Source organism: Phoenix dactylifera, chromosome 14 (genome assembly GCF_009389715.1).
Source record: "Phoenix dactylifera cultivar Barhee BC4 chromosome 14, palm_55x_up_171113_PBpolish2nd_filt_p, whole genome shotgun sequence".
NCBI classification, from domain to species: Eukaryota; Viridiplantae; Streptophyta; class Magnoliopsida; order Arecales; family Arecaceae; genus Phoenix; species Phoenix dactylifera.
Window position 1 is genome coordinate 1,426,875 of NC_052405.1, and position 12,052 is coordinate 1,438,926.

The following is a 12,052-nucleotide window of genomic DNA, read 5'->3' on the forward strand; positions in this document are numbered from 1 at the left end:
TAACACTAGAACACCTCGGTGCCCGTTCAAATGAATCTTTCAATATAATGGACTACGAATGAAGCCACCTAGTCAGCTGCACTGTTTACCATTCTATAGATATGTGGCCTCGGAAAATCTTAAAAAAAAAATCTTTCAAACGAGATGTATCATATCTTATAAAAAAAACTCAGCAAATTTTTTTCTCCTTACATAAATAGGTTGAGAGAGATTTCATTAATAGCCATATGTCACTTTAGCCCAAAAAAAAACAAAAACAAAAAAAAACATATCTCATAGATTAATTCTATAAAATTTGTTACAAACCCTAAGAATCCAACAAAATTATCCAAATAGACTTTTAAAAACTTTTAGCTGGATAATAAAATTTATAAACTGATCTATCCTAATTATATCGTTCCTTTTTATTAACATAATTTTAGAGAATGATATTACGTATCACCACATCATAAATTAATTTTTTTTACAATTAAAACATTTTTAACATCATTTGTTTGGGTATGGCATCCAGAAAATCTTTTGCTTCTCGCAAAATTGTTGATGGATCGGTTGATTTTCCGGCAAAATGGGCAATAAATTAATATTTTAAAACAAAATTCAATTATTTTTTAATTGATAATTTGTATTATTTTTTGGTACAAATAACTTGTAATTCCAAGTGTATACGTTCGTGATTCGTACAAATACCGGCCGTTATTTTCTTTACAACAGCGATTCCCAATTACGATGACGCCGAGTACCCTGCCGGGCTGCTACAGTCCGTCACTCCGTCGGTCCGTCCTTAAGCCGTGCCCATGGCGACGAGGCGGTCCGGCGCCCTCGGCCACCTCCTCTCCTGGCGACTCCTCGATCACCTCCACCCCGACGTCAACCACAACCTCCGCATCCTCCACCGCGGCCTCGCCCTCTGGTCGATGAAGAAGGACCCGGCCCTCGAAGCCGTCCTATCCCGCAACCGCCGCTGGATCGTCAACAACCAGATCAAACACATCCTCCTCCGCGCCCCCAACTACACCGCCACCGTCCGATCCCTACAGAAAAAGTTCAAAACCCTCGACCTCCAGGGCAAAGCCCTCAACTGGCTCCACAAATACCCCTGCTGCTTCGAAACCTTCGCCGACGACGACGGCGAGGTCTACTTCCGGTTCTCCAAGCGCATGGCCGCCCTCATCGACGAGGAGGAGGCCGTCCGGGCCTCGACGGAGCCTGCCATGGCCCGCCGCCTCGCCAAGCTCCTCATGCTCTCTCGCGACCGCCGCCTCAACGTTGTCAAGCTCAACGAGCTCAAGAGAAATTTCGGCCTCCCCGATGACTACATCCTCCGCATCCTCCCCCAATACCCCGACACCTTCCGCGTCGTGAACCGCTACGGCCGCCGGAATTCGATGGAGATCGAGCTCGTCCGGTGGGACCCGGCGCTCGCGGTCTCCGCCGTCGAGGCATTGGCAGCTGAACGGGGGACGGAGCCGCGGTACATCTGCTCGCTGCCGCCGAGCTGGGTGAAAACTCGGGCAAAATTTGACGAATTCAATGATGGCACGCCATACATTTCACCGTATTCCGATAATTGGAAGCAGTCGGAGAAGCGGTCTGTCGGCATCGTCCATGAGCTTCTCTCACTAACACTGTGGAAGAAGGCGTCCATTGTGAAATTGGAGCATTTCAAGAGGGAATTCGGATTGCCGGAGAGGCTGAATTTATTGCTGCTCCAGCAACCGTGCATATTCTATGTGTCGAACCGGTACAAGATATACACGGTGGTCCTCCGGGAGGGGTACAGGGGATCGGAGCTTGTCGAAAAGGATCCATTGGTGGTCGCGAAGGATAACCTCGGAGAATTGATGCAGGAGGGACTTCACGAATATAATAGGAGGCGGCGGTTGGCGAATTTGGAGAAGAGGAGGAAGAGAGGTGAGGTTGAAGTGAGACCGACGAAGGAGGAAGAAGAAGAGGATGAAGAGGAAGCACTGAGACTGCACAGTGCCGAGAAAAGGGAAGAGAGGAAGAGGTTTTATAAAGTTCTTTTTGATGAGAACCCGTGAGCAGATTGATGAAGTAGAGGTATGAATTGCAATGGCAAACTCAATGATTTATACCTGTGATTGGATTCTTCTGTATATGTTGTTTAATTGATCTAAAATTTAAATGAAAAAAATGAGAAGTCATGTTCCATCAATCAAGAAGTCAGTTACATGGATTTTACTTCGCTGATTGTTTGCATCAAAGCCTCAAAGAACATTTCTCCTGAAATAAATAAAATTTTCATGAATTATTGCTCACTATCCAAGACTCCAAATCTTTAATCTCTGCAATTCTTTCTCCTACATCTGAAAATGAGGGAAAGAATCTTTAAAAAAATGCTCTCTGAACTCTGACTTAGCTTCTAATTGCCAGATTGTAGCCTCATTGATCTTTTCATATTGTCTCGGGGGCTTAGTTGTCTGGCATTGTATTGATCTGGGCCAACTTCAATGATCATATCTACTTAATCTCTCGCTCTCTATTTGTTAGCCTTTCTGTAAATATGATTAATGGCACCATCTGGATGAATCTTACAGTGTAAAACATCATCGGTGCAATCAAACTTCTGGAAGAGTATGTGGGCAAACTTGTAGTGCCCATAAAAGTGAAGGCAGAAAATGTATAATCAAGTATCATTGTATACAAGGGAAGCAAATAAAAGCTTGTGTTTCTTGTTTGGAGAGTTGGTCCTGGACATAGATAACGAGTTAGTTGATATGAGAAAATGTCTATTAGTTCACACGTAAGCCCATCATTGGCAAGCTTACCTTTGTTTAAACAAGTCAAGCTTCAAGTCTAACGTCAGACATACTGCTAACAAAAGAATCTAAGTTGGCAAAAATTAGATCCATTCTATTAACAAAAGTATAAGCAAAACAAAAATGAGAATCTATCATTTGCTTATCTTTTAGTTAGTAGCATGTCTGAAAGTCAGATTTGAAGTCATATTGATTTGAAAATGGGCAAGCACAAAGAAGAAGCTTAATTCCATCAATTTTAGATCATTTTCATGAATCCTACTTTTTCATTGGTCCACAACCAACCTGAGTACCTAATTCTTTGAAACAAGAACTTAGTTAAATGACTGCTTATTGTCTATTCGTCTATTTTGACAACTGATCTTCAATCTATATGCCAGACCCCCCCTCCGTCGTATTGTCGTCACTTGTTTTTATTGCTGTTGTCTAGACAAACAGATGAATACCTTGATTTATCTTCCAATAGCATAAGCCCAAAATTTGTTTAATGCGCTTATTCAAATTCAACCTATCTTGATTCTTCAACAAACCCACTTCGACATGCTAATCTCTACTACACTTTTATGCTCTTGGGCCCTACTAACTGCCCAGCATTTTGCTTCATATCTTTCCCACATGTTAAAACCGTTTTTGAAGTCAATAATTAGTCTCTGTTTTATAATAAATTCACATAAAACTTCTGAAATACATTCCCTAATGCTCACAGGCCCTGCTCACTGCCCAATATCAGGATCCATTCTGTTAACTTGCCTTTTATCTTGAGATTTCCTACTTAGTTTTTTAAATATAAGATGGTGGCACAAGACTTCCTTAAAGCTGATAAAGATCTTGCTACAATTCATGGCTTCATATTTCTTCTTGATTTTCTATAGATGCTTCTAGTGTTTCTTCATATTTTCTTTTCATTTTATCGGTTTTGGATCTATCAATGACATGTAGTCATTGACTAGAACTTCTCTGCCCCTGTTCTCTATTCCAATTCTTTTAGCTATCTATGTCAAGCAAGTGCTTTCATGGTTAAAATCTTCTCACTCCTTTTCATAGTATTGATTAATAGATTGATAAGAATCATATTCACGTGTCCCATTCTGGCAGAATTCGACTTTGTCTCTCTATTTTTGTTGTTGTACACTATAGTAATAAATGATCTATTACTTGTTTAGTTTTATGATTTACAGTTTAGATTTGTTAATTCAATATGCTTTCATATTTTCACCACTATTATCTGCTAATAAACAATGTTCCCATTTTGTATCATCACTTCCTACAGTTGTTAATAGTGACACTCTACTAGATATTGGATTCCCTTTCCCAATATTATTCTCTATTAAAATGTTGACAATAAAGTTCAAATAAGAACTGATAAGATAGTAACGAACTAATTTATCCAGTTTCTGATCTTTGATCTTTTACAATGCACTATTCATTTGACCTTTTTAATTAAAATTTTTATGTCACAGATGACACTACATTTCTTCGAATGATATAGCCTTGATAACAAGTAATGGAATGCCCTGAGATGGTTCATTCCACATGCTATTTAAACAATAGGCAAATTTATGAGTATTTTACATCAAATGAAATCATCTTCCTGACTCTACTTGCTGTTGATGACATGCCTTTAAAAATGAGGATTAAATACTGTAGTTGAAGAAGATGGCTCTCTTTTAGATAAATTCCTTCTAAGAGTTTATATACACAGATCAGTGCATTATGATCCTCATAATAACCCTCTTATTCTTTAATTGGATTAGTCAAAAAAGATTAGCAAGTTTTGAGTCTCTTATTTGGTCTTAGTAAACATTATCTGGTTGTTCTTGCCTTGGAAAACTGTTATTGGGGTAGGCTGCTTATTGGTTCTTATTGGTTCATTTTGTTTCGCTCTCCATTGTCCCATTCATGGTAGCTTTCAATATTGAGATTTAACTGAACATTTTACTTATATTGGTCATTGTCACCTAACGAATTTTTTCTTGGTTTGATGGGAATTGGTGGTACTAAATTTCTGGTGCTCAGTTAATGTCATCTTTGCATTTCTTCCTTAACATTGCAAATTAACTTCCACGAGACTACTGAGATGCATTATGTCTAAATGCTGTGAAGCTGGTGCAAATATGAATCAGTAGCAAAACACTAAATTTAGATCACTTGCTGTTTCCAATTTTTGTTACAATTCTAAGAGGTAATCAAATACAAGTCATGATTGAATGGTCCAAAATTGAGGGCTCAAGAATTGTGACTTAGAATGTTAACTTTATGTCATGTATTTTTTTTTTTTCAGAAAATTAGGGATGGGAAGTGGAGTGGAGAACTCCATGCAAGATGTGGGCAAGGAACTAAACAAATATTTGTACCAAAAAGCAACTCAACAAATATGTGAATTGCTGCCTCCAAGAGGTGTGGGGTTCTTGATTCCTTAAAGTCTGGCCAGGAAGCTTCAAGGGAGACGCGAGCAATTCATATTTGTATTCCTCCTGTGAGTATGCAAGAGTGCAAACATCTGTTGCTCCCAAAGCAGAGAGACGGCTTGACTTGAGAAAACAATGGAGGTGGAACTTTTAAAAGAACCAAAATACTTTTGTTAGCTTAGAATTTCAGAATCATCTGTTGTTATCAGTCGGGTTTTGCGGAACTCAAAGTTATGTACTGAAGGGTGGTTGGTTGTGATGTTTATCTTTTAAAAGCCTGTTCTTTTGACCAGCTACCATTTAGAAACCAAGAAATGAGTTCTATGTTATATGTTCCTGTTCTCATGCTGGCTTCCAATGAAGGCTTCACAGGGGGGTCATGAATTGCTTATTCAAGAGTTGAAAAGGATAATCATTTTCTTGTATGACCAAGGTAAAAGGTTGAGAACAACAATTGAAAGGTGAAATTTCAATTATAAATTTCAACTATAATTGAGACTTGATTCAAATGTCTGTCTTGAAATGGAAATTTGAGAAATAGTGAATAAGTGAGTCTGCTAATGGTGATCTGGATTGCTGGATTAAACTAATAATGTTAATTTTATCTTTATCGCAATGCGAGCTCCCTGGGTGTTGCTCTACTTAAGATGTTCGACTCCCACCACTTCCCCCTTATTAAAATTTTCCCTCTCCTTTTGCTGAAGTGCTCTTGTTGTTTCGTTAGATTTGTTTCCATTGAAGACTGTTGGTCTTTGGGACAATGTAGAACCCTCCACGCTTGGAACAACACCTACTGGCCGAGCACTTTAATATCTTATTCAAGTCACAGTGTCATGCATAATATTTGTTATTTTTTAGGAATATCATATTTACAAATTGTCATTGTCTTTTAGTAACATTATAGAGTTTGCTTTCTCCTTTGATCATCTGTTTCAGGGCTGTAAATTGATAAGCATTCCATGCCACTCTACCACAACGATGTGCACTTTCTAATTACATTGGCAGTCTCTAAAATACAAGATAGACAAAAGAGTGTACAAGATTTTCTATTTGAGACCTATGGGTGCAAGTGTGCAGGTCTGCATGTTGAAGTTTATATTGCACATGCTAAGCTTATCAGACCAACTCTGCTGAAATTTTGGATATCTTAGTGGTATATTGAAAGAAATATTGCAAGTACTGGAAAGATTAGCTGCTTGCAATAGAATCCAAGAACAGTACTCAGAAATCTAAAAATACTTCATTATATTCACATAAAGCTGTAACCGTACATTCGTACTAGAATTGTATGAATCATCTATTTAGAAAAAAAAAAACTACAATCATATCTTCCACGGTGTGTGGTGCAACCACTTTCTTCTTAAAAAAAAAAGGGTTGCCACTGTATAAATAAAAGTGCGCATTTGCCCCCCTTTCCTTGAAAGGTTTGGCAATTAGGAAGGTCTGCCTACTTCCTCCACCTGGGATTGCGCTAAAAACTGAGCGTGTTTTGAGAAAAGTCAGGCAGGCCGCAGATGCCTGACAAGTTTTCTGTACATATTATCTTCAAAATGGAAGAAGTCTGTACAACATTTTTTTTCTTTTCAATTTTATGGAGTTCTAAATTTTGAAATGCCAGAATATCTGGCATCTTAATACATGACTCCTGCACTCCAGGGATCAAAAGAAATCAGAATAGGTATTGAAATAGAATGGGAATTGATCAATTGAAGGATGGGGAATTGAAATTGATGTGGGGTCGGAACCCCGACACCAGCCCGCACACCGGGCGAGCAGGGAAAGCATCCGCGTCCTCGCCGAGGTATTGTCCGCTCTGGGATTGCCGCTTCGGGTCTGCGGGAGGTCGCCCAGGGCCGTGGCCCAATGACAGTCCCGAGCCCTGACGGCGCGGGGGTCCGCGGAGGTTGCCCCCTACCCTCACGGTTTTGTCCCGCAAAAGGGCCCTCGGTGAGAAGAGGTGTTTGCACCCCCCATTTAAGGCACAGACCTTTCCGCTGATTACCCGATGTGGGACTAAACTGGGAACCCCATCCCACAACACAGCCCCCCCAGCGGGAAGGTCTGTGCGTGGCCGGGGCCCTTCCTCTAGCGCCAACTGATGTGCGATCGGAACCCCGACACCAGCCCGCACACCGGGCGAGCAGGAAAAGCATCCGCGTCCTCGCCGAGGTATTGTCCGCTCTGGGATTGCCGCTTCGGGTCTGCGGGAGGTCGCCCAGGGCCGTGGCCCAATGACAGTCCCGAGCCCTGACGGCGCGGGGGTCCGCGGAGGTTGCCCCCTACCCTCATGGTTTTGTCCCACAAAAGGGTCCTCGGTGAGAAGAGGTGTTTGCACCCCCCATTTAAGGCACAGACCTTTCCGCTGATTACCCGATGTGGGACTAAACTGGGAACCCCATCCCACAACAGAAATCATGATTCCCATTCCAGTGTTTAGAGAAGAAGTGGAGGGATGCAAGAAAAATAGCACTTCAATCTCAATATTTAACTAAACTAATTATATATCAGAATATAATCAATTCATTATTATTTTAAAATATCATTAGCTAAGTGATAGAAGTATTTTATACTAATGGTCGCTATCATTCTTTTTGGTATTTTTTGATTATTGTGCATAATTTGTCCTTGTTATCTTCTATTTTCCTGTTTTTATTAATTATTTTTATTTTATTTATACTTCATATTTGTTTAAGTTTAAAATTTTATGTCAATTTTAATATTATTTATATTTTTCTTCGAATTTTACTACTTTGTTTTTTACTTTTTAATTGACATATTATGTTTTATTGATTATTTTACTTAAGTTTTAATTCTTAGTTTGATATATTATTTAATACTATTTGATAATTTATAATTTGATTTGTATTATATTTATTTAAAATGTATTGCATCATGTTTGTTTGCTTGCAGTAAATTTTTAAGTAACAATCGATACAATATTATAATGCACACTACTGGTATAATATTATAGTATTATATTTTTAAAATATAATATTAATTATTATTTTATATTATAAAATATTATAGATCAGATCATTATCAACTAAATTATTTATTTTTATTTTTACAGGAATGCCCATTTCTCTTGTGTAAAAGCAGAATTGCTATTCCTTCAAGAATGAAGGAATTATGATTCCAAATAAAGTGTAATTCTATTTTTTACTAGCGCAGCTAATATAGCAATTAGGCCAAAGTTGTAATCTCCTATTCATTCCAATGCTCGATTCAGTGAACCAAAGTTGTGATTTGCATGGGCCTATAGTAAATCTGAATATTTTTTTTAGTTTTCCTAAATTTATTCAGTCAAATAACTTTTTGAGCATTTGAACAAAGGCCCAATGATATAATTGGCATTTCAGAAAACTGAAAACACTTGGCACTTAATCGATTTTAATCTGATTGAGATTATTGGTGAAAGAGAGATCGAATAAGTTTATGTGAGTGAAGAGGAATGGCTATTATTTGAGATAAAAATTATTTAAATATTTAGATTAGAATTATTCAAGACCTTCGTATGGTCATATTCTCTCCAGGTGTTCCAGCCATCCCGCCGGTTCTTTCGTGAGAAGGTCAGCGTCCGCGAACGTTGGGTTCATACACGGCAACGCCAACTCCGAGTTTTTATATAAAATAAAGACCAGGAGGCCGATTCCACCAACCAAATCAGACAACAGAGCACTCTTCTTCTCCTCCTCTCCTCCTCTCCCTCGACACAGATTTCGCTCATTAAAGGTAATGATCTTTCCTTTCCCCTTTCTATATTTTTTATTGGATCAATTCATCAATCCTTTGCTGATGCAACTTTTAGTTTGAGATCAAGATCTTGCACTTTTTTCTTTTCTTTTCTTTTCTCCTTTTTTGCCTTTTTACATTTTGATGTTGCTTTTAGATTCTTAGAGCTCAAAGGTTAATAATTTATCTCTCTCTATCTCTTTTTTTTCGCTTTTGTTTCTTGCTGCAATACTGTTCTATAAGTCTTCTAAAAGTTAATATTTCTCCAAGAGTTTTTTTTTTTTTTTTTTTTTTGATTTCTTATCCTCCTCGGGATTTTTATTCTGAAAATACATAGGAAGCTTCAGGACTCTATTTGTAGTTTAATTTTTTGGTTGAAGGATTTTTTTTTTTTATTTACTTGAATTTAGTGCAAATGCTTAGGATTGGTTGTGTAGATTGTATATTTGGATTTCCTCTCTTTTTTTTTGGTGCGCTAATAGATATGATAATAGCGTTAGATCTTGGACCTATCTACTTTCTTCTTACATAAGAAAAGAGATCTACTGTAGGATTCTTGTTTTGAATAATAGATTCACCTATTACTATAGTGGAGATGCAAACTATAAGGTTTCTCTCAGGACTGGGGCTGAAAAAAAATTGAAATATCTTCTAGTGTACTCTTCAATTTGTGGTTTTTATCGGTACTTTCCAATCCAATTTTAGTTGATTTAGCAGCTACCATTGATGGACAAATGTAAATGCTATGATTTTCTGATTAGAATCATGTGTTTATTGTTTGGTTGTTTATCTATACATCTCTTGGACATCCACTCTTTAATTTTCCCTTAATGCTTTTCGCTATTAGAAATATGAGTGAAGAAAATGGGAGCCCTGCTACCGAGAAGCGCCCTGTTCCACGGCTGAATGAAAGGATTCTCTCATCCTTGTCAAGGAGATCAGTCGCTGCGCATCCTTGGCACGATCTTGAAATAGGTACTCACCTCAACATAATCTTGATTACCTGCCATTTGATTTCAATGGCATCTGATCAGCGAACAGCAGATGAGTGACCGTGTGGTTTGCATGCAGGTCCTGGAGCTCCTTCTGTTTTCAATGTGGTAAGTTTACTTTTTATAAGCTTTTTATGATCCATTTTTAATTTCATGCCCCGAGAAAAGCTTCTTGGAGCACAACCACCACCATTTCCAGTTAAGAATGTTCCATATTCTAAATCGATAATAACTATAGTTTGATGAAGCTTAATCCCTCATTCAGATTTTAAATGCATAATGTGATATGACAAACATGAGTTGGTTCCACTCCTCTTCTAAATCAGTACTCTGAAAGAAAGTGAATGCTTCATGATTCTTTTTTCCTGCTCATCTGGTATAGGTTGTGGAGATAACAAAAGGAAGTAAAGTTAAATACGAACTTGACAAGAAGACAGGACTGATTAAGGTGTGTAAATGCTGCCATTTACATCATTTAATTTTCCTGAGATCTGCAAGGCATGATAGAGTAGCAGGCATAATAAAAGGGGGTTCTTTCTTTCTGCTGGGATAACTATGAATGATTAGAATCGAATTGTATACTTCATCATTATGCTTTTCATATCATTCATCATTCTTTTTCTTCCTGATGATTATCTTACAATTTTCAACATTGGCCCCAGGTTGATAGGATCTTGTATTCATCAGTAGTGTATCCTCATAATTATGGTTTCATTCCTCGAACACTTTGTGAAGACAATGATCCAATGGATGTTTTGATCCTCATGCAGGTGACCTGATAACTTCGAATATGTACTAACTGACCACTTGCTTTTGTGGTTTATAAGATAAATTTATGGTTTTAATGCATTGCTTGTTTTGTGTTCCTTGCCTCCTGTATCCTATACAACAAACAGCATCTTTTTTTCCCCCTTAAATCTTCTTCTCAGATGCACCTCAAGATGATTCTAAGTAACCATAAGGATCTTTAAGCAGAAGGTCAAAAGTACTAATAAGTTGCCCTTCCAATACTTTGAACAGGAACCAGTCCTTCCTGGTTGCTTTCTTCGAGCCAGGGCCATTGGACTCATGCCCATGATTGACCAAGTATTATTTCATTAGAGGAAGTTTTATTATTCATTTATTCATTTTCCTACTCCGAGGATCATGCTCTTTGGTTTTGTTGAACAGGGAGAGAAAGATGATAAAATCATTGCAGTGTGCGCCGATGATCCTGAGTACCGCCACTACAATGAACTCTCAGAGCTCTCTCCTCATCGTCTTGCTGAAATAAAGCGCTTCTTTGAAGACTGTATCCTGTTTTACTTCCTGCCTAAAGCTTTCATATTGCTTAACTTATGAAGATATGATTTTTTTTTTCTATTTACTCGTTGTCAATAATGCTGGGGGCAGTGCTGTGCTGTAGCTCAGTTGCTCCATGAGGATAGGATAAATGTACAGATCATTAACAGCATCCTTGACCAAGTTCAGACAAAAAGAATGAGAATAAAGAGGTTGCTGTCAATGAGTTCTTGCCTGCAAATACTGCTGTTGAGGCCATCCAATACTCCATGTAAGTTTGTTTCAACTATTGCATGCATTTGTTTTCTGAAACATAAACTTACATATTTGTTGTGAATATTAATGTGCCAGAACCGCATATAAGGTCCTAATGCAACACATTATATAGGCTAGTGTTTTGTGATTGTCATCATTCATAAAATATGTATGTGTTTTTGCAATATTCCTCTGCTGATTATACTCTCTGGTGGGTATGGTTGCAGGGATCTCTATGCTCAGTACATCATGCAGAGCCTAAGGCGTTAGACTTGTTTTGTCTGGCTATAATTGTGAGCAAAGACGCATATGTTATTTGTTCTAAATCAGCGATTTCAAGTTTTGCTGCATGAATTACCTGTGCATGCTAAGAAGACGCTATTTTTTTGTTAGCCATTCGATGATGTACTCTGTTGCTTGATTGTTTTATGATATCAACTATTCATTTTAAGCTGTTTGGATTGACATCATGGATTCATTTATGGCTAAATAAATTGAGCTTCTTATATGTATGAATTATACTTGGAAATCATATTCATAAACTTCTCTTACTAATCAGAATTGTTAGTTTTCGACTTTTTCAAGGCGCAGGTAACATAGCAAC

General features: G+C 38.0%; 2 protein-coding genes across 3 annotated transcripts; both read left to right on the forward strand.

Moving 5' to 3' along the window:
* Window positions 1–734: 734 nt before the first annotated feature.
* Window positions 735–5,689, forward strand: LOC103701375 (protein WHAT'S THIS FACTOR 1 homolog, chloroplastic). Its single transcript, XM_008783414.4, has 2 exons — window positions 735–2,061; window positions 5,062–5,689. The coding sequence occupies exon 1, from the start codon at window positions 795–797 to the stop codon at window positions 2,040–2,042; it is 1,248 nt and encodes a 415-aa protein (XP_008781636.2). The 5' UTR covers window positions 735–794; the 3' UTR covers window positions 2,043–2,061; window positions 5,062–5,689.
* A 3,056-nt stretch (window positions 5,690–8,745) lies between these two features.
* On the forward strand, window positions 8,746–11,960 carry LOC103701206 (soluble inorganic pyrophosphatase). Of its 2 annotated transcripts, XM_008783185.3 has the most exons (9): window positions 8,751–8,920; window positions 9,768–9,895; window positions 9,992–10,020; window positions 10,295–10,360; window positions 10,575–10,682; window positions 10,933–10,998; window positions 11,083–11,203; window positions 11,383–11,464; window positions 11,676–11,960. In XM_008783185.3, exons 2-9 carry the CDS (start codon window positions 9,772–9,774, stop codon window positions 11,716–11,718), a joined length of 639 nt encoding a protein of 212 aa, XP_008781407.1. In that variant the 5' UTR covers window positions 8,751–8,920; window positions 9,768–9,771; the 3' UTR covers window positions 11,719–11,960. The 2 variants fall into 2 exon arrangements, with proteins under 2 accessions (XP_008781408.1, XP_008781407.1); XM_008783186.3 differs by lacking the exon at window positions 10,575–10,682 and having other exon boundaries at window positions 8,746–8,920.
* Window positions 11,961–12,052: the final 92 nt, after the last annotated feature.